This window comes from Balaenoptera physalus (genome assembly GCF_965194825.1).
Source record: "Balaenoptera physalus genome assembly, chromosome: 4".
NCBI classification, from domain to species: Eukaryota; Metazoa; Chordata; class Mammalia; order Artiodactyla; family Balaenopteridae; genus Balaenoptera; species Balaenoptera physalus.
In genome coordinates, this window is record NC_138891.1 from 1,903,282 (window position 1) to 1,927,073 (window position 23,792).

Here is a 23,792-nt window from a genome sequence, read left to right on the forward strand (position 1 = left end):
AAATACCAGCAATATATTAAGTCCCAGACATATTAAAATTAGATGTGATCCCTGTCCAATGGGGTCCCTGTGTCTGTTTAAGGACAAATATAACTCACAGTAGAAAGAAGATAAGACTACAGAGCATAGGATGATGGATAATACAAATTAATGGGTTGTTTTAGTTATCATTAATCTGCATGCATTTAAAACAGGATCAACACCTCCGGGCCCATGTTCCTTCACACGCAATAAGAAATTCCAACCTGGCCACACACCCTGCTTTAGACAAGCTGGGTAAACAAGGCTCCTCTTACTTTAAGACAAGATATAGAAATAAGACCCATTTTATGCCCTGTCACTGGTAATTCTGAGATTCACACTCTGCCTCTCTAGAAGGTTGGGATTTTCTTAAGCAAATACCCAATTTTGTGATTTTGACAGCACCTTCTGACCGGTAAAGAAGCAGGGGAAAGAACTCTCATTTTAAGATGCTGGCGTTAAATGGCGATCATTTTGAGAGAGGCTCCGAAGCCAAAACTCTTAATATTTTCCAGCTTACAACAGCCTATAAAAAAGCACATGTGCAGCCATAAGACAGAACAAGCGGCCATGAAAGGAGCATAAAGAGAGACAGGGGGACAGTGGTTCAACTTTCACAGCGGGCTCTGGAACATTACACTTTGGGTGTTCCCTGGCACAGAGCATCAGGCGTCCTTCCTGTGGTGTTTGCCGGAGGTGACGAGCTTGCCGTCCACAGGAGACAGATGAGTGGAAACATCGCAGTGACTGCCTGTCTGTGGGGTCCACCCTCAACCCCCCCTGATGAAAAATGATAGCTGCTCCCACAGTAGCTGGTGAAACCAGAGAGGTTGTGAGGTCCTATAAATGTCTTACATCTCCAAGGTCTCCATGAACCACCGTGGGAAAGACACCCGCAGTGCAGCTGGGGGATTATCTGAGGGGTTGAGTTGGCCCCCTTGCCCAACAGATCGGGAAGGACACGCACTCTGGGACCCCAAGACCTGAGCTTGGGATTTGGCTCCAAATTAACCAGCTGCTTAAGCTCTTTACTTTCTCTAAGCCTCATGGGTAACTTTTCTTATTACTTATTTTAACTCTCTCTTTTATGTATTTCCTCATTTCTAAGCTTACAGAGACTCCATGATGTAAGAATTAAGTCATAATGCAAAGACAAGGGCATCCCACATGTAAGATGCTTCAAGTTCACCTCTCTCCTGCAAATATTTTTCTCCTTTCAGTTAGAAGGTTCTGGAGAACAGAATTTCTGAAACGTGGCCACAGTGGAATTCCCTCTGAGTTGTGCGTGGTCGCAAATGGTCATACCATTAGCCAAGTACTCCTTGCTGCAGGAGAGGAGGATCCACCACTGCCACAAACCAAGGAAAGATGGGCTGTTTGCCTGCAAATGGCATGGAGACCAGGAGAAAATCTGAGCTATAACATAGAGAATCATTGCCTGCTAGAGTTGAAAGGGCCCTCGAGATGCTCTGATTTCATCCCTTTGTAATACAGCCCTTCTTTCTAATTTATACCCCACCTTTACCCTGAAAAGATTTGAATATGATTGTTATCAAAGACTATTCTTTAAATAAAAATATTTTCTAGTTTATGGAAGAGAAATTCAGGGAGGTTGAATGCCTGTAAACAAGATGTCAGGTCAAGGACTGTCTCCCACGGGGATGTGTGTGCTGCAGGAAGACAGGGTTCCCGTTCTGGTCTAGGAACTGGCCAGGGTCTGGCTGCCCAGGGGGTCTGAAGTGGAGGGAAGAAGAGTAAGGAGCAGGTGTAACATCAGTAGCCGCTATGGAAATTGTCCTCACTTGCTTTTGAGGGAGAAGGTTCCGGAGCCTATAAATAATATGGTGCTGAAAGAACCTTGTTATGCGGCAGGAGAATTTCTCTTCTGGTTGAGCTGCAGAGTCAAGGTGTGTACAGATTATGAAAGAAACGTCAGCAGATCCCATCACACAGGGACAAGACCCCATTGATGGAGTCACCACCACCATGTTTGTTCCCTTCGGATTCCCACGGTACCCAGCTTTCCACCCAAGCATGTGTTTTGCTAGTTGTCAAGATGATGAAATTTGGCTACCTCTCTAACTAACCTCAGTACAGGAATAAAACTTCAAGTTGAATTTTAGCAAGAGAAAATCTGTATGTAACTTTTAGGACCTGACCCTTGTTTCCCAGTCTTTCTAAACCACAGGCTTTAACAAAGACAACTCCCTCTTGGAGGGCCAACTAAAAGACCACATAGTAACAGTGGCTTCTTTTAATGATCTTCTTTCATGTGCTTTGTCTTTGTAGTAAGAAATAATTAAACAAGGTATTAGCCAGAGTATGAAGTCAGCCAACTTTGGAGTTTCCAGCCTGAACTTTCTGTACTTTGTCCTTTTTCTGCCCCTTCTCCAGATACCCTCCAGTGATATCTTCCAAGGTGTAGTTACTCAGCACCCTCTCACCAAAGCCCTCAGAAAAAAACCCCAGTAATTAATTATTTACCCTCTTTTTTTTTTGAACTGCATACACTCTCCTTCTACAGGTTGAATTATATGAAATTGCCAATACTGACCAATTTTGATCTTGAAAAATAGCAGTTGCATGATGGGTCAACTTAGTAGTGACGGTATCTTGTACTTTACCAGTAATTGTGAAATGAAAAGAACAGCCTTGTGTTTATAGGTGACCTTCGGTACAATCTAGCCCAGCTCCTTCAGGGTCAAAGGAATTAGAAGGGCTAACATCGCCTGTTAGAGACAGAGCCTGATTAGATTTGGGATGATTTGATTCCTGTCCCAATGCTCTTATCTCCATAATAGGGGTCAGCAAACTTCTACTGCAAAGAACAAGACAGCAGATATTTTAGGATTTGTGGGCTATATGGCCTCTATCATTGTAGCATGAAAGGAACCATAGACAGTATGTAAACAAATGAGTGTGGCTGAGTTCCAATAAAACTTTATTTACAGAAACAGGTGGTGGGCTGGCTTTGCCCTGCAGGCTGTAGTTTGCCAAGCACTGCTCTACAGAATTCTTAGAATTCTAAAAATATCCGCAAACAGATGGGTGAGGGATTTGTATACCGAGAGCCTGATCAGGTGTTCAGGGATGCTCATCTAGCACAAAGATCTCACCTGCCCTTCCACTGACTATGCTCTGCATTCTCCTTTAAATCAGTAGCCAAAAAAGCCCAAAGTTGCTGGGATTTGCTGGCGGGCATCTAGGGGTTGCAGCCACCTAAGAATTTTCAACCTGCAAGATTAGATCACCCAGGTTGGGACTAACACTCATGTCTTAACTCCCTGGCTACATCTACAAAATATACTTCCAATCTGAGGACAGAAATGTGTTAGAATGTGCTGTCCTTTAGGTTGGCTGAGCTATAGAATTAGCTCTTGGGGGAAATTTTAATAGCTTTAACAATCATTTAGTCAGGCCCATTCATGTGTTAGTTGAAAGTAATCTCATTATAACATTTGCATGTTGGGTGAACAGGGTTTGAATTGGCACCTGGGTCAACAAGATAGTTTGAATACAGGTTTTTTTTTCCATCTCTCCTGATAGCCAAGAAGCTACTTTGGCTACATCTACTTTCGATTTCAACTTGAGAAGCATGGGAAAATGTTATTAAGCAATTTAAAAGACTTTATTGGTCACATGCTCAGGCCAGAAATGCAAAACACAGAAGGGAAGAATCATAATCAAGTCATTCCAAGAAGAAAACAAATCACTAAATATCAGGCATGATAATACTGTGATTGCAATCAACATCCCTGCAGAGAGAGTCTGTCCATCTGTTTGTTCATCCCATCCATTCATCCGTCCATCTATCCAAATACCCAGGTGTCCAGATATCCATCTCCTACTAATTTTGAAGGCACTATACCAAGAGCTGAGGGATCCCAGTTAGGTAGAGCAAGCTCTCTGCTCCCAGTGAGCTAAGGAGGCAGGAGGAAGGAGAAGTTAAGGACCACAATACAGAAAAGTGAAGGGAGTAATTTAAAGGACAAGGCTTCTAAGACCAAGCCAATATTTGGAGGAACACCTAAAAAAGCAGCAAAATGCGAAATAATCAGCAGGAAGAACTCTGAAGAGCTCGTGCCAAGTTGTGAACCTGAAAGAACTTAGAGAAGATGGTGGGACTTCCCTGGTGGCGCAGTGGTTAAGAATCCGCCTGCCAATGCAGGGGACACGGGCTCGAGCCCAGGTCCGCGAAGATCCCACATGCCGCGGAGCAACTAAGCCCGTGCGCCACAACTACTGAGCCTGTGAGCCACAGCTACTGAGCCCATGCGCCGCAAGTACTGAAGCCTGTGTGCCGCAACTACTGGGGCTGCATGCTGCAACTACGGAAGTCCGTGCACCTAGAGCTTGTGCTCTGCAACAAGAAAAGCCACTGCAATAAGACCACGTACTGCAACAAAGAGAAGAGTAGCCCCCGCTCGCCGCAACTAGAGAAAGCCCCCACACAGCAATGAAGACCCAACGCAGCCAAAAATAAAAATAAATTAATTAATTAATTAAAAATAAAAAAAGATGCTGCAGATGCCTTGATGTAGCATCCACGTGCCTTTTACCTTCAGATGCCAAACCAGGAAACCTGTTTCTAAAAGGTGGAAGAGTGCGCTGGCTACCACAGCCTGTCCTTAAATAGGCAGAACTATTTTTTTAAAAAATCCCATAATCCCACCATGCTTTCTATGAATGAGTCATATGGGTCTTGAAGAATTCTAACTCGAAATACTTTTATCTTATAGTACCCAATATTTTAGAGAAGACTGGAGGTAGAAATGGCTGAAAGAGCCAAAAGTGTTCAAGGACATTTAAAAAGCTTATGTGGTATGAACTGGCAGCAAAGACCCCTGGGAAGTTGAAAACAATTACAGATTCTATCTGTACCCAGGAGATGCGTAAGAGATTCAAAAGACTTCACAACCAAAATCGATGTTAAATTCAGGATTACCATTAGTGATTTTTATGGTAACATCTAATTCATTGCTCATGTTATTTATCAAGTGGACAATTTCTTCAGGTGTACTGGTCACATCTGCTGATTAATATTTGTGTTTACATTTTATCTAACAGAACAAATTACCAATGTGGTTTTGAATGGACCAAATTCTCAAATTCACCATTTATCTGGTTTCAAATTACCTTTCTGCTGATAGAACTAAAGGTACAGTTCTAGACCAAGAGAAACCGGCACCCAACGAAATGAGAACTCACCCAGGATATCAACCATTGTGTTTTCTCAGGTCCATTAAGCCAATCAAGCAAGAGAAAAGAGAAAATTCAAATGGTACTTACTTGCAGGTGATGGGGTGCTACATCCACTCGGAGGAGGATGGCTGTGGAGGCCATGGTGGGGAGGCAGGGAAAGTCCGCCAATGACCGGTGGGAAGAGTAATGGGTAGGGTGCGGCGGGATAGTGAGTCATGTGCCCGTTCACCGCCGGGACGTGACATGCGTGGCTACTGGTGCTCATGTTTTGGGCTTCACAGAATGAAAAGTGCTCTGGGGCAGGAACACATCACTCCAGGCCTTGCATCAAAGTGGGGTAGGTCAGTTCAGAGAGAGTGGAGTCTGAGCTGTGTTCTGGGCCAAAGGCAAGAAGGCTCATCAGATGCCCTTGCTTCTTCCCAGCCTGGTTTTTCCACCTCTCATTTTGCTGCGCTGATGACAGGAAGGGTGGCTTTTTTGTTCGGCTTCTCAGTTGAAGGCTGGGAAATGCTATCACTTTAGAAGTCCAGAGCTGCTAATCCTGTAAGAAAAAAATATACACACATATATCTCACAGGTCAAAAAATATTTTCTTCTTTATCAAGTTATTATCTGAAAAATCTCTAATATTAATCTGGGACTCCTAATTCCCAGTTGTTCCCCTACACTCACTACCTTAATTTTCTTAAATTCTCACATTCTAATATAGAATAAAACTTCTACACAATTTCAAAATAACCCTGTCTGATTAAATAACACCCCTCCCCCAACCCCATCATTCCCCGTATTCCTCCCCCACTTCACTTTTCTCCAGGCACTTAACTCCATCCATTACACATGGGAGTGTTTGTCTATTTCCACCTCCCCCATTAGAATGTGCTCACCAGGAGGGCACAGCTTTTCTCTGTTTTGTAAACAGCTATGTTTTAACCTCCTATAAGAGTACCTAACAGGCAATAGAATCTCAATAAATATTTGTTGAATGAATGAATGAGTGAAATTTGTTTCTTGCTTCTTTTAGAGAAATTTATTGTTTAATGTTGTCCTAACCTATGTGCTTACAAGACTTCGGACTTTCCAACTTCGGATTTTATGCAGCTGTTTGGAATGACGCACTCAACAAGATAAAAATAATTGTGAGGGAAAATTATAACCTAATGAAAGGTAGGGAAGAGACACAGCCATTAAAGATCAGTGAAATACTTTACATCAGTTCCTTACTGTCAAGCAGTATACCCCCTTCTTGTAAGAGCACCATCCATTCTTTGGTCTCCGTTCAATCATCCATACATCCATCAAATCCTAATGTGCCATTATGTCCAGGTGCTGATATAGGGCACTGGAGGTACAGAGTGCGGGACAGTGCTACTGTGGTTCCTGCCCTCATGAAGTTTCTAGCTTTAACAGCTCCTAACTGAGGTCATATTGTTAAGGAGGGTTCAAGTGCCCTGTTCCCCAGGAAGGACATTCCAGGGATACTCAGCACTTAGAATTCCTTGACACTGAAATAGATTCTAGGGTAGGCTGACAGTGGACCAATATTCACTAAAATTCCCAAACTCTGGTGCTCACTGAATGGCAAGCCCTGAATGTCAACCCATCTGGCATGAAACAAGAACAAGACCTCAAGGCCAGCATAGAGTGGTGGTTAAGAGCATGATACCAGAGCCAGACCACCTAGGTGCAAATCATGTTTCCGCCCCCTTGGGCAATTATCTTACCCCTCAGTAGTTTTTATCGTAAAATGGGGACAATCGTAGAATTTATTTCAGAGGGGTGTTGTGAGGATTAAATGAGATAATGAGGTAATACCAAGAGAAGAACAGTGCCTGGTACAGAGTAAATACCAGGTAAATAGTAAACGTTAGGCAAGTTTGCCATTACTGTATGTGTCGCCCCAGCAAATGATATGTTTCTGAAAACCCAGCTTGCTGGAATGAACTAGTGGCTTTGGGGACAGGACAGGGAGGAGACCACATCACAGTAGTCCTGGGAAAAGAACATTAGGACTAAAACGTTTGTCATGGAAATAAAGGAGTAAAGGCAGGATGTGGGCGAAGCTGAGGACGAAGACTCGCTAAGGCTTACTGACTTCTCAGTTTGGTTTCCGCAAACCCGAAAATGTTCTGATCAATAGTAACTCCCATTTATTTGTTTACCGTGTGTCAGTCACTTCACTTGTGAGCTCTAAGTTCTAGCCCATAGAACAGTCCTAGGAGGCAGTTGTTATGATCCGTATTTTCCAGGTGAGAAAACTAAGTCTCAGTGAGTTTAGCTTACTTACTCCTAATGTCACAGCATCAGCCTGTGGCTAAGAATCTGCACCGAGACCTGGCTGGTTCTACCATCTCTGCTCTTTCTCCTCGGCCATGCTGTGCTTCCATATACTGAGCGCCTGCACCGTTCTAACTGTCCCTACAGAACAAAAAGTCCACGTGCAGTTGTGACGGGAGCGGCTGTCCTCACTCAGATGACCTTCTCCCCCTTGATGCCTGGACTGTTCATATTAAACCTGAACATCGCCAACAGGGAGACCGTGTGGTCCCAGGCTCCCCTGGACTCCCCTGAGTCTTGCAAAGGAGACTGCATTCCCGGCTGACTTGTATCACACACTAAACTCCAAAAGTGATGTCCCTCAAAATATCAATGTCCTTTTCAAACTCAAAAGGCAACTTGTTTCTCTGATGAAAAGAAAGTAAATGGACTATGAGAGGTGAATGTTTTCAGTGCTTCCTCTTCTAAAAATCACAGACCATCTAATACGTTGAACACTTTGTAGTTTGTAGTAAATTAATTAGAAAATAAACAACGCCATTGAGTATTTGCTGTGTTTCCACTCAATTTGATTTTTAAATCACACAGACAAAGCCCGGCATTGTTATAAATGGTCTTTTCTATTTCCATTAGACAAACTACCTCATTAACTGGTGAAGCTGACAGTTCAGCAAACCTGCCCCACCAGGGCACAATTCTTAGATTTTTAAAGCTGTTTGTTTGTTTTACCAACCAGGGACTATTTCTATCCTTAATAATCCTTCATTTCTCTTTGCTTTCAAACGCCACAGATTTTCAGTATCCTGTCTCTCTGGTTGAAAAAGGTCAGGTATTATGCCTAGCATCTTAAAAAAATAAAATAAAAAAATAAAAAAATAAAAACCTACTTATACTGATACTAGGCAAGAAGAAAAAAGATCAATGTGCCAGGAAAATCCTGTTATGTTGGTGGAAAATTGTCTCAACAGTCACTGGGTCTGTGTTCACATATGTGACTGATTAAGGCTATTCCTGGAAGCAGAGAATTTCCTTTGTTTCAAGCTTTTAGGAAAAAAGATGGTCACTGGTATTAGCAGTGCTTTTTTTCTTCACGCCTGATTTGAGTTTAGGCTCATTTGGGGTTTTTTTTCGCACCACCTGAGGCAAAGCAAACAGGAGCTGGGGTGGCAGAGGGGAAGGAAGTGGGGACTGCATCAGGGGGTCTTGGATCTAAAACCCATGAGATTCCCTGGGTGTCAGTTTCATCATCTGTGAAAGGGGTCAAGAGAAGAGAAGGAGGTTCTAAATCACGTTTCTTAAATTGTGTTGTCCAGAAAACAAGTGTTTTACGTGAAGATATTAAATGAAACATAAAAGGTGAAAATGATATTTTAGAGGAGAAAATTAAAAAGACAGGACTTTACATAACTGTCTGCATCATTGACGTTGTTATGCAATAATCCATCTCTGATAAATAGTGGAATGGCAGGAGGTATCATGAAAGGTCTACTCACCAGCCACTGGGATGACATGTGCCAGGGAGGGGCAGGGGTCCTGGGGACAGTTAATCTTTATGTCTGTATCTGTGAGATCTTACTATTAATACAACACACTATATTTGCTTTGGTGGAATTTGTTACTGTTTGTGTTCAGCTGAAAAGTTTTTTAAAAATTACATTTTAATCATTGCTTGTCACAATTTACAGGAGGTTGCTTTTGTATGTATTTCAGCTTAAATTTGCATGCAAGCTTCCAAGCTTATATTTCTAAACATTTAAAAGTTATTTTATATAAACATGATACTTATGTATGACTTTTAGAAGTCAGATGGTTCTTCTAGACCAGTGGTTCTCAAAGCACAGTCCCTAACCCAGCACATCAGCATCACCCAGAAACTTGCTGGAAATGCAGATTTTCCACGTCCCACCCAAGATCTACAGAGTCAGAAAGTCTGAGGTGCTATCTGTATCCTAACAAGTCCTCCAGATGATTCTGATGCAGCTAAAATCTGAAAACCACTGCTCTAGACATGAGGTTGGCCAATTTCTTGTGTAAAGAAAGTAAGTATTTTAGATTGCAGGCCATACAGTCTCTGTCACAACCACTCAGCTCTGCTTTTGTACTGACTTCTTGTGGCACAAAAGCAGCCACAGACAATCCATAAACAAATGGGCGTGGCTGTGTTCCAATAAATCATTATTTACCAAAACAGGCAGCTGGCTGAATTTGGCCCATGGGCCACAGCTTGCTGACCCCTGCTTTAGATTAATAAAGAGAAAAAGCAGCCCATTTTCTCCATCCTTAAAACTCCCGTCCATAGCAGCAACTGCTCGAAACTATTTTAGCTGGGCTTTTTTCTGATACTTACATTTCTAGATAATGTACTTAGACTATTTTTTTGTAATATTGTAAAATTTTCTTTATTATCTATTGGTTTCTACAATACATATGATTTTGCTCTCTTAGGCTATTGCCCACACATACAGAACTCTCCCTCCTCTCTTACTCTTAAAATAATTTCATCACAGTTCTAAAAATGAAAATTATTTACATTACTATAACTAGATTATATTGTTACAGCTGAGCCACGTAATGTACTATACTTAGAGTACTTTCCTCATAAAATTTTTTGTTTTTCCTGGAGTTAATAATTGCTTTGTTTATATAATTTGATTACTTTTCTTTGTATCTATGAATTCTTTCCCAATTCTCAGACAATTTTGTCAGACATGTCATATGACATATGGGTTCCACTGTTGGAGACATTTCTCCTGTTCCAGGGCTGACTGGCTGCTTTCCTAGCCTCAGACATTGATATAACTAGGACTTTCTATTATCACTTTCTTATTTTTTTTTTGGAACACCTATTTCTTAGAGCGCATGTCTTCCTCTTTCTTGGTTTACTTCTTCACCTGGGTGGCTTTTGCCCTAAGATATTTCTGAGAAATGGTGCATGAGAGGTAAATGTTTTCAGTCTTTGCATGCATTAAAATATTTTGATGCTACGCTTCACATTTGATAGTTTGGCTAGGTATAAAATTGTGCATTGGAAGTAACTTTTTAAATTAGAGCTTTAAGTATGTTGCACTAGTTTTCAAGCTTTTTACATTGCTTTGGAAATTTCTAATACTCTCCTGATTTCAGATCTTTTATATGTGATATATTTCCTTTTTAGAAGCCTTTATAATCTTCTTTTTATCCCCTAAGGATCTTTTTTCCTACATTGTGCTAGGCACTTGGTAGAGGTCTTCAATCTCATGATCCATGTTCTTCTGTTAGAGAAAAATTTATTTTATGCTTCCTTTAATAATATCTTCCTTGACATATTTTTTTTCCTCTCCATTTGGAAGTCTTATTATTTAGATAGTGGGCCTTTTGAATTAATTCTCTAATTTTCTTTTCTTTCATATTCTACTTCTTCATCCACTTGTTCTACTTTCTGCAAGATATCCTCACTGTAGACTTCCAACTGTTCTACTGAATTTTATATTTATACTACCATATTTTTAACATCCAAGAATTTTTCGTGTTTTTTCTTCTTTATACATTCTGGGATTTTTTGTCATGAATGTCTTCTTTTCTGAATACCTTTTACAGTATTAAGAATAGTTCTTTTTATTGTCTTATTCTGCTCTCTACATTGACTATGTTTCTTTTCACTTTTTCCATGTTGTGTTATTTTTTTTAATATGACATGCATTTCTCAGTTGTATTGTGTGCCCAATTCTAGCACTGTCCATTTATATCTAAAAGGGAAAACTTATTGCAAGGTCCATTTTCATGAGCAAACATTGTCAAATGGGTGAGTTTCATGAAAAAGTGATCAAACTGGGACATTTCTTTGTGGGACTTCCCAAATGTTACGTTTATAGGCTTTTTATTTGGGGCTTGAAAGGTTGCAAAATACGCCACTTCAAAATATGACTGTAGTTCAGGGCATGCCACCCCAAAATAAGCTGCTTTGGTATATTGATTATTTTGAGTTGCAGACACTAGAAAAACAGTAAAATCAGGAGAGGCTTTCGCTGAACCCTCCTTATCTGCCTAAAGACAGATCCTTCAAAAGAAAAATGAATGTCATAAATCCCCTCCCTGGGAGTTTCATCAGCCAGCAAGGATTGACTCTTATCACAGGAGAGGAGAGAGGAGTCAATACCACACCCAGACACACTTTGTCACAGACTATCATACCTGCCATTATTCTGCTAAGGGCTCGTTCATTGTTCTTAAAAGTCATTTATTGTTCCATAAGAGGCACCCCTCCCCTTTTCCCTATTAAGATGGTGTTTAGTCCTGAATTCTAAGCCACCTCAGAGCGTTACTCATTTTTTCCTCTGGCTATCTCCCGTGAGGTATACATGTTAATAAACTTTTGTTGGTTTTCTCTTGTTAATCTGTCATTTATTACAGGGGTCTCAGCCAAGAACTCAGAAGGGTAGAGGAAAAAGTATTTTTCCTCCCCTAGAGGCTCTTTGGTAACTTCATCGAGAAATCCTCTAAATTGTGCCCAGGATGGAGAGGAAAGGAAAAGCCTTACTGAAAAGCCACCTGGTAGTTACATGGAGAAAAGATAAGGGCTGCTGGTGGGCTTACTATTAAATATAGTAAATATATTTAAATAGTTAAATATACGGTCTTTCACTTCTTCCTCCTGTTTTCAGCCTAACAGCACCTCTCTCCACTCCACATTTATGCCTGGTATCCAGAACACAGTAACCTCTCTAGTTCTATTTTCTTCAAAGAATAGACTTACCTTTCCTCCCAAGATTAGGTTAAAGTAATCACCAGGATGTAAAAGGTAGAGGAGCAGATTTAACTGCCCCTTGTTCAGAAGTTCAACCTATCTTTGTATTCAGTCATCACTTTTATGTTTCCAGGTTATCTGGTGCCTCTACGCTCTGGGACTGTCCAAAACCCTACAGCTTTATCTCCTTGCTTCTTCTTTGCATCTCCTTCTTTAGGCACTTAGCAGTCTGCTCTCTATCCTTTGCTAATTTATTCACTACTGCCTATCTACTTTCTAACTTCAAAAAACTTGCTGCCATTTCTTGTCTGCAATTAGCGTCACTCGTGTTCTTGCTCACTTTAATGGCTTATACTTTTTACATCCCCTATCAGTTTAGTAAAGATTTGGGAAAGAGTAGGGACAAAGGCATGTTGTTAGCATATTATAGTTCACTAGAAATTCACTCAATTAGAAAAAAAGTAGCCGTGTTCAAATAAGTTTGGGAAAGTTTGAATGGATGATTCCTTACCCTTTTCAGCTTGAAATTCCTTCTATGAAAAGGGAGTTAAAGAACAATCTAAGATAAAAGGGTTCACTCAAGACCCCAGCTGAGATAAGGTTAATTCAATGTCTAAACTGTTATTCCTATATGGCAAGAGAAAGTCAGTAATGGTTTCAATCTGAAATTGAACAAAAGAGGTGAGATTTGACCTGCCATCATGGACATGCCCTGGGACTATGTCAAATGCCTTCTACTAATAAATAAATAAAATGAAGATGGGATTTGACCTGCCTTAGCCATGCACCTACAGGCACATTGGATAATTAAAACTTCTAGTTAATGTGCTGATGACTTGATACGTGCTTTCTTGATGACTCCAAGTTGGAGACGGAACTCTTGGTAGAGTCCACCTTAAAACATAGAAGCCAAACACTTTAATGTGGCGAGGTGTTAATTTTATATGGTACTGCCTTCAAGTGTAATCGATGCAAAAAACAGACAAGATTTTTGGAGAAAACATTGTATCCATTTCCTCCTACTGAAATTTAATGGCACCACAGGTGATGTGGCTAACATAACAAAAATATAGGCAGAAGTGAACAAAAGATGGATTTTAAATTTCTTGTAATGGAGAACAGAAAACTCTCCTGTATTTCTTTAGCTGATTTAGAATTTCTTGTGGGGGAAATCTTTGCTTTGACAGACACCACATGCATATGGCTTCTTTTCCTAGTGTATTTTAGCTCAAACCTCCCTGTTTATTTAAAACATTGGTTCCGGGTAATGCCACTTTAAATTTCTCAAATGCATTCAGCCATGTACCTGTTTTCAGCAAAAATGCTAAACTCAGCACAAATCCTGTGAATTGCTTTTGCTGCTGTTTTGATAGAAAAGAAACATGGCTGTAAAGAAGTCAGTTTTACATGCGTGGTAGTTTCGTAGCTTTTCTGATATCTGCCATCTTCAGCATAAATATTACTGATGAAATTATGTTCAGCTTAAACCAAAGGGAAGCCACAATGAGTAACTTGAATTTGGCCAAAAGAGATTATTTCTTACCTCCTCTTGATTTAATTTGGGAAGGAAAGAGATACAACAGAGTCATTTAGAGGGAATGGTGCAGTCAGAGGAGCCCCTTAGAACACCAAGAGAGCAGAGAGTGAACTCTGAACCCCTGTCTGCATCAGGAGGTGGTCGTTTGGCATGCTGAAGAGCCATTTTTAAAAGCATATACAAAACGTCCCTGTGTTCCCTTTTAGGACACGTTTATGAGATCCCATCTGCTAAAGAAGTATGACTTTCAGAAAATAAGCAGAAATGTACACATGTTAGAAGGTATAAAACTCTAAGATTTTCATCTCATAAATTATGGGAACAGTAGTGTAAATATGGACTTTAGGGTGTCAACACTCAACCCAAAGTTGTTGCCTATGCTAGCCTTGCACACACTTCCTGAAGAGAGAGCTTTCACCTAAGGTCTTTTCACATAGATTCCAAAACATAAGGTAAAAGTATGTATAGGCCCAAATGTGGTGCCATTGCTCATTTTTGAGAAAAGTGGCAGCGGGCTACTCCTTGTACGATGGTTTCCATGCTTTGTATCATGGAATTCCGCCAAAGCAAGCAGAATGACTGGACTAGGGTTTGGTTCTCAAGGGAGAGTCAGCCATAGATTCTCAGGGGACAGTGAGCTGTCTACAGGCTATGAGGTGACCTAGAAGTAGTCTGTCTCTACACTGGAAGGTGACTCACCTGTCACATTAGAGTATTAGTACTGATTTGTTTTCAATGTTCAACACACCAAGAATGACACCAAGAGAAGACTGGCACAGAAATGGAAAGACACACAGGAAAATAAGTTGGCAGAAATGATGAGGCTAGAGAAACCACAAGTCAGAAAGAAACATGAGGCAGAGAAGAACACAAAACCAAAATATTGGTAAAAAAAAAACAGATTAAAAAAATGAGTTATAATAGCTATAACTGTGCTCTAAAGTTATCTTTTAAAAAACTGAACTAGAGTTGACTTACAACATTACATTACTTTCAGATGTATAGCACTGTAATTTGATATTTTTATAGACTAGACTCCATACAAAGTTATGATAAAATATTGACCACATTCCCTCTGTTCTACGTTACGTCCTTGTAACTTATTTATTTTTATACCTAGTAGTTTGTACTTTTTAATCCCCTTCATCTATTTTGCCCCTCTCTGCAATCCTCTCCCCTCCGGTAGCCGCTAGTTTGTTCTCTGTATCTTTCAGTCTGTTTCTGTTTTGTTATATTTGTTCATTTGTTTTATTTTTTAGAGTCCATATATAAGTGAAAACATACAGCATTTGTCCTTCTTTGTCTGCCTTATTTCACTAAACATAATATCCTCCAGGTCAATCCATGTTGTTGCAAATGACAAAATTTCATTATTTTTTTATGGCTGAGTAATATTCCATTGTATATATATATCACATCTTCTTTATCCATTCATCTATTGATGGATACTTTGGTAGCTTCAGTATCTTGGCTATTGTAAATAATGCTGCTATGAACATTGGGGTACATGAATCTTTTCAAATTAGTGTTTTCATTTTCTTTGAATAAATACCAGGAGTGGAACTGATGGGTCGTATGAGAGTTCTATTTTTAATTTTCTGAGGAACCTCCACACTCTTTGCCATAGTGGCTGCACCAATTTACGTCCCCACCAACAGTGTACGAGGGTTCCTTTTCTCCTCATCAACACTTATTATTTCTTATCTTTTTGATGATAGCCATTCTTATAGGTGCGAGGTGATATATCATTGTGGTTTTGATTTGCATTTCCCTGATGATTAGTGATGTTGAGCATCTTTTCCTGGGCCTGTTGATTATCTGTATGTTTCCTTTGGGAAAATGCCTATTCAGGCCTCTGCCCATTTTTTAATAATATTGTTTGTTTCTTGCTATTGAGTTCTTTATATATTTGGTTATTAACCCCTGATTTGCAAAAATCTTCTTCATTCAGTATATTGACTTTTCATTTTTGTTGATGGTTTCCTTTGCTGTGAAAAATCTTTTAAGTTTGATTAGGTCCCATTTGTTTATTTTTACTTTTGTTTCCTTTGCCTGAGGAGACATATCCAAAAAAAAAAAATATTGCTAAGACCAATATCAAAGAGAGTACTGCCTATGTTTTCTTCTAGGCATTTTATGGTTTCAGTATTACATACAGGTCTAATCTATTTAGAGTTTACTTTTGTATATGGTGTGAGAAAATGTTCTAGTTTTATTCTTTTACATGTAGCTGTCCAGTTTTTCCAACACCACTTATCGAACAGACTGTCTTTTCTCCATTGTATATTCTTGCCTCCTTAACCTTGTAGATTAGTTGACCATAGGCATGGGGGTTTATTCCCGGACTCTCTATTCTGTTCCATTGATCCATGTGTCTGTTTTTGTGCCAGTACATTCTGTTTTCATTACTGTAGTTGTAGTATAGTCTGAAGTGAGGGAGTATGATACGTCCAACTTTGTTCTTTTTTCTCAAGATTGCTTTGGGTATTCGGGGTTTTTGTGGTTCTGAACAAATTTTAGAATTATTTCTTCAGCATACCTCAACATAATAAATGCCACATATGACAAACCCACAGCAAATATCATACTCAATGGTGAAATGCTGAAACCTTTTCTTCTAAAATCAGGAACAGGACAAGGATGCCCACTCTTGCTACTTCTATTCAACATAGTATTGAAAATCCTAGCCACAGCAATTAGGCAAGAAGAAAATAAAAGGCATCCAAATTAGAAGGGAAGAAGTAAAGCTATTTGCAGATGACATGATACTACATGTAGAAAACTCTAAAGACTCCATCAGAAAAAATTAATAGAACTAATAAATGAATTCAGCAAAGTTTCAGGATATAAGATGAATATACAGAAATCTGTTGCATTCCTATATACTAATAATGAACTGTTAGAAACAGAAATTAAGAAAACAATCTCATTTACAATTGAGTCAAAAAGAATAAAATACTTGGAATAAATTTAACCAAGGAGGAGAAAGACCTATACTCTGAAAACTACAGGACGTTGATAAAGGAAATCGAAGATGATACAAATAAATGGAAAGATATCCCATGCTGATGGATTGGAAGAATTAATATTGTTAAAATGTCCATACTACCCAAAGCAGTATACAGATTTAATGCAATTCCTATTAAAATAGTCATGACATTTTTCACAGAAATAAGGTTATCTTTAGTGTTAAGAACAGCATTCCAATTTTTGTGAGTCCTGAGTCTTTAACTGTTCCACTGTTTTGTATTTTTGTTCACTCCTTCATACAACAAAAACTCGAATTGTATATCTTGATCTTAGACCCCAGAAGAATCTTACTAGCCTAGTACTTAACTCTTCCCTTTCTGAAAGATGTGGCCAGTCTTCAGCTGACTGTGATAATTGACTATTGATGTAACGTCAACTTGCATGTTGAGATTAAGATGGATATAATGTTACCAAGTAGGATTTCATGAATGGCACAGTGCTGGAAAAGTGCTAAAGTAAGAGACACCTTTGAGGTCCCTGGACCCTTGCTGTTTATAATAATATGGAGATTTTAAATAAAGGCATAGTTACCTTGCCATAATCATACTCAGTCTGTATGCATATACACTGTCGTACGAAAATAAATTCATTGCATATTTATTCTTTCAAAGAAACCCTGAAAATTCATATAACAGAGATCATAATAGAGTCCCCAAAGTAGTGAATGTAAATAATATGTATTTAATATTTATTAATATTTAAATATTATAACATGCTTGTAACTTTTAGGGGGTATAGCTACTGTAGAAAGTGAGGCCTAGCTGTAAATGTATTCTTAACAAATTTACAAAATCAAGACAACAAAAGAGCAAGAATTTTTAAGGCACATTGAGTTACTTGGGTTGCCTAAAAAATGAAATGGTCACAGGGTTTCCACCTTAATAAGGAATGGAGACTCTCAGAGCTGCTACAGGACACGTGGGCACTGTACACAGGAGTTACCAGTGTCCACTCTACATCTGCTCAGGTCCTGGCACTAAGGTTGGCCTCCAGTCTTAGATGAAGCAGGTTAAGGCACCTTTGGTGCTTCTTGTGATGGCAAGCAGGGTCTTGAACGAATCTTGCCGTTCAATTGCCACTGGGCTACAGGAGGTAAGCCCTCATTCTCGTCAGTTTCTCAGTTGAGACAGGATCCCTGTCACTGATCAACTCCCCCTCCACTCCCCAGCACCCTCTGGCTGAGGTCCAGATTCTCCACCTAGCTCATGCCAACTGCCCCCTCCTCAATGGCTGGATCTTGTCCCCTTGCGTCTGGGTGCTAGCATTGTGCTCATGTCAATAAGGACAGACAATCTGAAACTATCACTGCATAACCGTGATCTACCTCTGTCTGCAGTCACTGTAGCTTGGTCCATACTCCATTCACACTGGATCCTCTTGGAGAAGGATCAGTGCCCATTTTTGGACAAAGCTGTCATGCTGTTAGCTTCCTCGAGAAAAAGCTCCATGGCTAGATAAGTTACCATAGCTCAGGTCTTATCCTGTCCAATATTGTTTTCATTTCAGGCTACCTTTACCTCTTGAGGTCAAAAGAAACATCACAGCTATATTCAGTAGAATAGAGCTTTCCAGTTAGTTTTCTAAAAATGGGTTAGAAATATGCCTGTGTCTTTGATTCTCCTCAGGCTCTGGTGGCTTGGCAGGGCCTGGTGGTGGGGGAGGTGGAACAGAGCCCCCTGACTCACTGCATTCATCCATTAGCAGACTCCTTTGCTTGCTACCACGGGCCATGTAAATGTTATTATTTTTTTTTTGATTTTTTTATTGAAGTAGAGTTGATTTACAATGTTGTGCCAATCTCTGCTGTACAGCAAAGTGACTCAGTTATCCACATAGAGACATTCTTCCTTCTTATATGCTTTTCCATTATGGTTAATCCAAGGATATTGAATATAGTCCCCTGTGCTATACAGTAGGACCTTGTTGTTTATCCATTCTATATATAATAGTTTGCATCTGCTAATCCCAAACTCCCAGTCCATCCCTCTCCCTCCCCGCTTCCTCCCTGGCAACCACAAGTCTGATCTCTATGTCTGTGAGTCTGTTTCTATTTTGTAGATAGCTTCAATTGTGTCATATTTTAAATTCCACATATAAGTGATATCATATGGTATTTGTCTTTCTCCTTCTGACTTACTTCACTTAGTATGATAATCTCTAGTTGCATCCATGTTGCTTCAAACGGCATTATTTCATTCTTCTTTATGGCTGAGTAGTTTTCCATTGTATATATATATTGTATGTATACACTGTATATATGTACCACATCTTCTTTATCCATTCCTCTGTCAATGGACATTTAGATTGTTTCCATGTCTTGGCTATTGTAAATAGTGCTGCAATGAACATTGGGGTGCATGCATCTTTTTTGAATTATGGTTTTCTCAGGGTATATGCCCAGGAGTGGGATTGCTGGGTCACGTGGTAGTCCTATTTTTAGTTTCCTGAGGAACCTCATACTGTTCTCCATAGTAATTGTACCAACTTACATTCCCACCAACAGTGTAGGAGGGTTCCCTTTTCTCCACATCCTCTCCAGCATTTGTTATTTATAGACTTTTAAATGATGGTCATTCTGACCAGTGTGAGGTGGTACCTCATTGTAGTTCTGATTTGCATTTCTCTAATAATTAGTGATGTTTAGCATCTTTTCATGTGCCTTTTGTCCATTTGTATGTCTTCTTGGAGAAATGTCTATTTAGGTCTTCTGCCCATGTTTCGATTGGGTTATTTTTGTTGTTTTTGTTATTGAGCTGTATGAGCTGTTTGTATATTTTGGAGATTAAGCCCTTGCCTGTTGCATCATTTGCAAATATTTTTTCCCATTCCATAGGTTGTCTTTTCATTTTTTTTATGGTTTCCTTTGCTGTACAAAAGCTTGTAAGATTGATTAGGTTCCATTTGTTTACTTTTGTTTTTATTTCTATCATGCAAATGTTATCAACCCGTTTATAGCATAATGTGGAAAAAAGTTGGGAAGCACCATATTAGACTCATGATACTTCAGAGAAAAGAAAAGACCAAATAAACAAATATTTACATTTTTATAGTTGTGGAAGAATGCTTAATTTCTTTAGATTTGATTCAACTCTAAATCCCTATACTTCCTGATATTAGGGAATTCAGTCTATTGTTGTTAGGGTTTTCTCCCTTTTCCCGGGTTATACAAAGTACCCGGGATATCATGCAATCAAAATTTTGGGGGTGGGTTATGAGAATAACAATAACAAGTGTTGTAGAGGATGTGTAGAAATTGGAACCCTTCAACATTTCTGACAAGAACATCAACTGGTGCAGCCACTTTGGAAAACAGTTTGACAGTTCCTCAAAATGCCAAACAGAGCTAATATATGACCTGGGAATTCCACTCCTGGGTATATGCACAAGAGAACTGAAAATATATGTCTAAGTAAAAATTTGTGCCCAAATATTCATAGCAGCATTGTTCACAACAGCCAAAAAGTGGAAACAATCCAAGACTCTATCAGTTGATGAATGGATAAACAATAAGTGGCCTCTCCATACAATGGAATATTTTTTGGTCATAAAAAAAGGAATGAAGTACTGATACATGCTACAACACAGAGGAATCTAGAAAATATTGTGCTAAGGGGAAGAAGTCAGACATAAAAGGCTACATATTATAAAATTCCATTTATATGAAATGTCCAGAATATGCAAATCCTTAGAGAGTGGATTAGTGGTTGCCGGGGGCTGGGAGAAGGAGGACTAGGGAATAACTTTTAAAGGGCATGATGTTTCTTTTTAGAAAGATGAAAATGGTCTGGAATTAGATAGTGATGATGGTGAAGCAACTTTGTGAATATATCAAGAACCACTGAATTGTACAACTTAATAGGGTACATATATGTTTTGTGAATTACATCTTGATAATTAAAAAAGAGAAATAGGGCTTCCCTGGTGGCGCAGTGGTTGGGAATCTGCCTGCCAATGCAGGGGACACGGGTTCGAGCCCTGGTCTGGGAGGATCCCACATGCCACGGAGCAACTAGGCCCGTGAGCCACAACTACTGAGCCTGTGTGTCTGGAGCCTGTGCTCCGCAACAAGAGAGGCCGCGATAGTGAGAGGCCCGCGCACTGCGATGAAGAGTGGCCCCTGCTTGCCGCAACTAGAGAAAGCCCTCGCACAGAAACGAAGACCCAACACAGCCAAAAATAAATAAATGAATAATAATTTAAAACTTCCTTATTTAAAAAAAAAAAAAAAAAAAAAAGAGAAATAGGTACATCAACCAACCAACCAACCAAGCAAACAACCAATGGCGGTAGACTCAGTCCACACAGGTTCTGCTGATCTATGCCCAAGGTCCGAGCCTAGGCTGACCTGTATGTCTGGCTTTCTTGGTCTCTGTCCCTGAACACAGGGTCTAGCTTCACCATGGCACCCTGTAGCCATTTCTCTTGGAAGGACTCTCACCTCCAGGGGTCTCTGTCAGGATCAAGTCTGAGTCCTGAGCACTCACAGGCCTTGGACTCTTGTCTTCTACTCATATTTAGAGAACTTCCTTCTCTTCTTTGCTTCTCATGCATTTCCTTAAATTCTTAAATTCAGTGCTTTTAATATTCTTATCTATTTTTATTCCCCCCCTTGGAAGGGACTTTGTCAATAAACTTACATTTGCTACTTAAAATATTCAACCTTTTGAAAAAAAGAAGTAACCAAGATACTTATATACGTGAAACTAGCTCCGCAAAGAGGCATGCACAAGAACATGTACTGAGAAAAGTGGAACGGGGAAAAGGATGGAAGAGAATGAGGAGAGTTTGACATTTCTGAGCTGAGTTTGACATTTTGAGGAAGTCTGGAGGAGTAGGAGTGCCGCTGACTTACAGTCCTGCGTTACCGTGAAGAGGACATTACCTTAGTCAGTTTGGGCTGCTGAAACAATATACCATATTCTGGTAGTTAATGGACAACAGAAATTTATTTCTCACAGTTCTGGAGGTCTGGAAAGTCTAAGAGCAAGGTGCCAGCCTTGATCAATAGTCCTGTCCTGGGGAGGGCCCTCATCTTCCTGGTTCATAGCCTGTGCCTTCTTGCAGTATCCTCACAGGGTGGAAGCAGCAAGCTACATCTCTGGGGTCTCTGTTATAAGGGTGCTAATCCCAACCATGAGGGCTCTGCCCTCTCATCCTGATCACCTCCCAAAGGCTCCACCTCCTAATGGCATTACTTCAGGGGTTAGAATTTCAACATGTGGATTTGAGGGGAACACAACCATTCAGACCGTAGAAGGCATGGACTTAGGCCTCTGTAGAATGGCTGCACTGAGCCAGCTATGGTGGACTGAACAATGGCCCCCAAAGGTATCTGTGTCCTAATCCCTGGAACCTTGGAATAGTATCTTATATGGCAAAAGGGATTTTGAGGATGTAATTAAAAGAAAGGCTCTTGATACATGCACCCCTATGTTCATAGCAGCACTATTCACAATAGCCAAGACATGGAAGCAACCTAAATGTCCATCGACAGATGAATGGATTAAGAAGATGTGGTACATGTATACAATGGAATATTACTCAGCCATAAAAAGAACAAAATAATGCCATTTAAAGCAACATGGATGGACCTAGCGAAGTAAGTCAGAGAGAAAAAGACAAACACAATATGATAGCACTTACATGTGGAATCTAAAATACGACACAAATAAACATATCTACGAAACAGAAACAGTATCACAGACCTAGAGAACAGACTTGTGGTTGCCAAGGGGGAGGGATGGATTGGGAGTTTGGGATTAGCAGATGCAAACTATTATATGTAGGATGGATAAACAACAAGGTCCTACTGTATAGCACAGGGAGCTATATTCAATATCCTGTGATAAACCATAATGGAAAAGATTATGAAAAAGAATATATATATATAACTGAGTCACTTCACTGTACAGAAGAAATTTAACACATTGTAAATCAACTATAATTCAATAAAATTAAAAAATAATAATAAATTTTAAAAAAGTAAGGACCTTGAAAAGAGAAGATTATCCTGGATTATCTGGTAGCCTAATGTAATCATAGGGTTCCTTACAGGAGGAAGGCAATGGGAGATTTAACTACAGAAGAGGAGAAGGGATGATATGATGATGGAAGAAGAATCTGGAGCGACTTGCTGAGAAGCTGGAAGAAGGAGTCAAAAGCCAAGGAATGCAGGAGGCCACTAGAAGCTGAAAAAGGCAAGGAAACGGATTCTCTCCTCAGAGCCTCCAGAGGGAACTAACCCTGTTGACACCTTGATTTTAGCCCAGTGAGACTGATTTCGGACTTGTAAGCCCCAGAAGTGTAAGAAAATAAATTTGGGTGTGCCATTTTTTTAAAATTAATTAATTTATTTTTGGCTGCATTGGGTCTCTGTTGCTGCACGTGGGCTTCCTCTAGTTGCAGCGAGCGGGGGCTACTCTTCGTTGTGGTGCGTGGGCTTCTCATTGCGGTGGCTTCTCTTGCTGCGGAGCACAGGCTCTAGGCACGCGGGCTTCAGTAGTTGTGGCACGTGGGCTTCAGTAGTTGTGGCACACAGTCTCAGCAGTTGTGGCTCGCGGGCTCTAGAGAGCAGGCTCAATTAGGGCTTAGTTGCTCCGTGGCATGTGGGATCTTCCAGGACCAGGGCTCGAACCCGTGTCCCCTGCATTGGCAGGCAGGTTCTTAACCGCTGTGCCACCACAGAAGCCCCTGTGTGGTTTCAAAACCACGCTTGTGGTCAATTGTTATAGTGACAATAGGAAGCTAATACACCAGTACACTCTGAGCCTGAAAGTACCTGGTCAAGAACACAAACCACAAACACTGATATATTCCTTATCCTGGAGTCAGTAACCAGTTTATCAGTTTTGTCACAATAGAATTTTCCCCACAGAGGAAAAACCCAATGTGTGGTGTTGGTCCAGGAGAGAAACGTGAAGGTGCTCACCACTGGCTGCTAAAGTGCCCTACACCAGGGAAGCAGAGACGATGCCCAGCCATGCCAGTTCTAGAGAAGATGGGGGC

The 23,792-nt window shown here is 40.1% G+C and overlaps 1 protein-coding gene across 2 annotated transcripts in view; it reads right to left on the reverse strand.

Annotated features, from left to right (window-relative positions):
• The window catches only part of RARB (retinoic acid receptor beta), a 460,352-nt gene extending 437,043 nt beyond the window's left edge, over positions 1-23,309 (reverse strand). Inside the window, exon 1 of one of the 2 annotated variants that reach the window (XM_082460769.1) lies at positions 5,311-23,309. In XM_082460769.1, the coding sequence (XP_082316895.1) occupies positions 5,311-5,488 (178 nt within the window). In that variant the 5' untranslated portion in view covers positions 5,489-23,309. The remainder of the gene's footprint in view (positions 1-5,310) is intronic. The other variant, XM_082460771.1, reaches the window with a different exon arrangement.
• Positions 23,310-23,792: the final 483 nt, after the last annotated feature.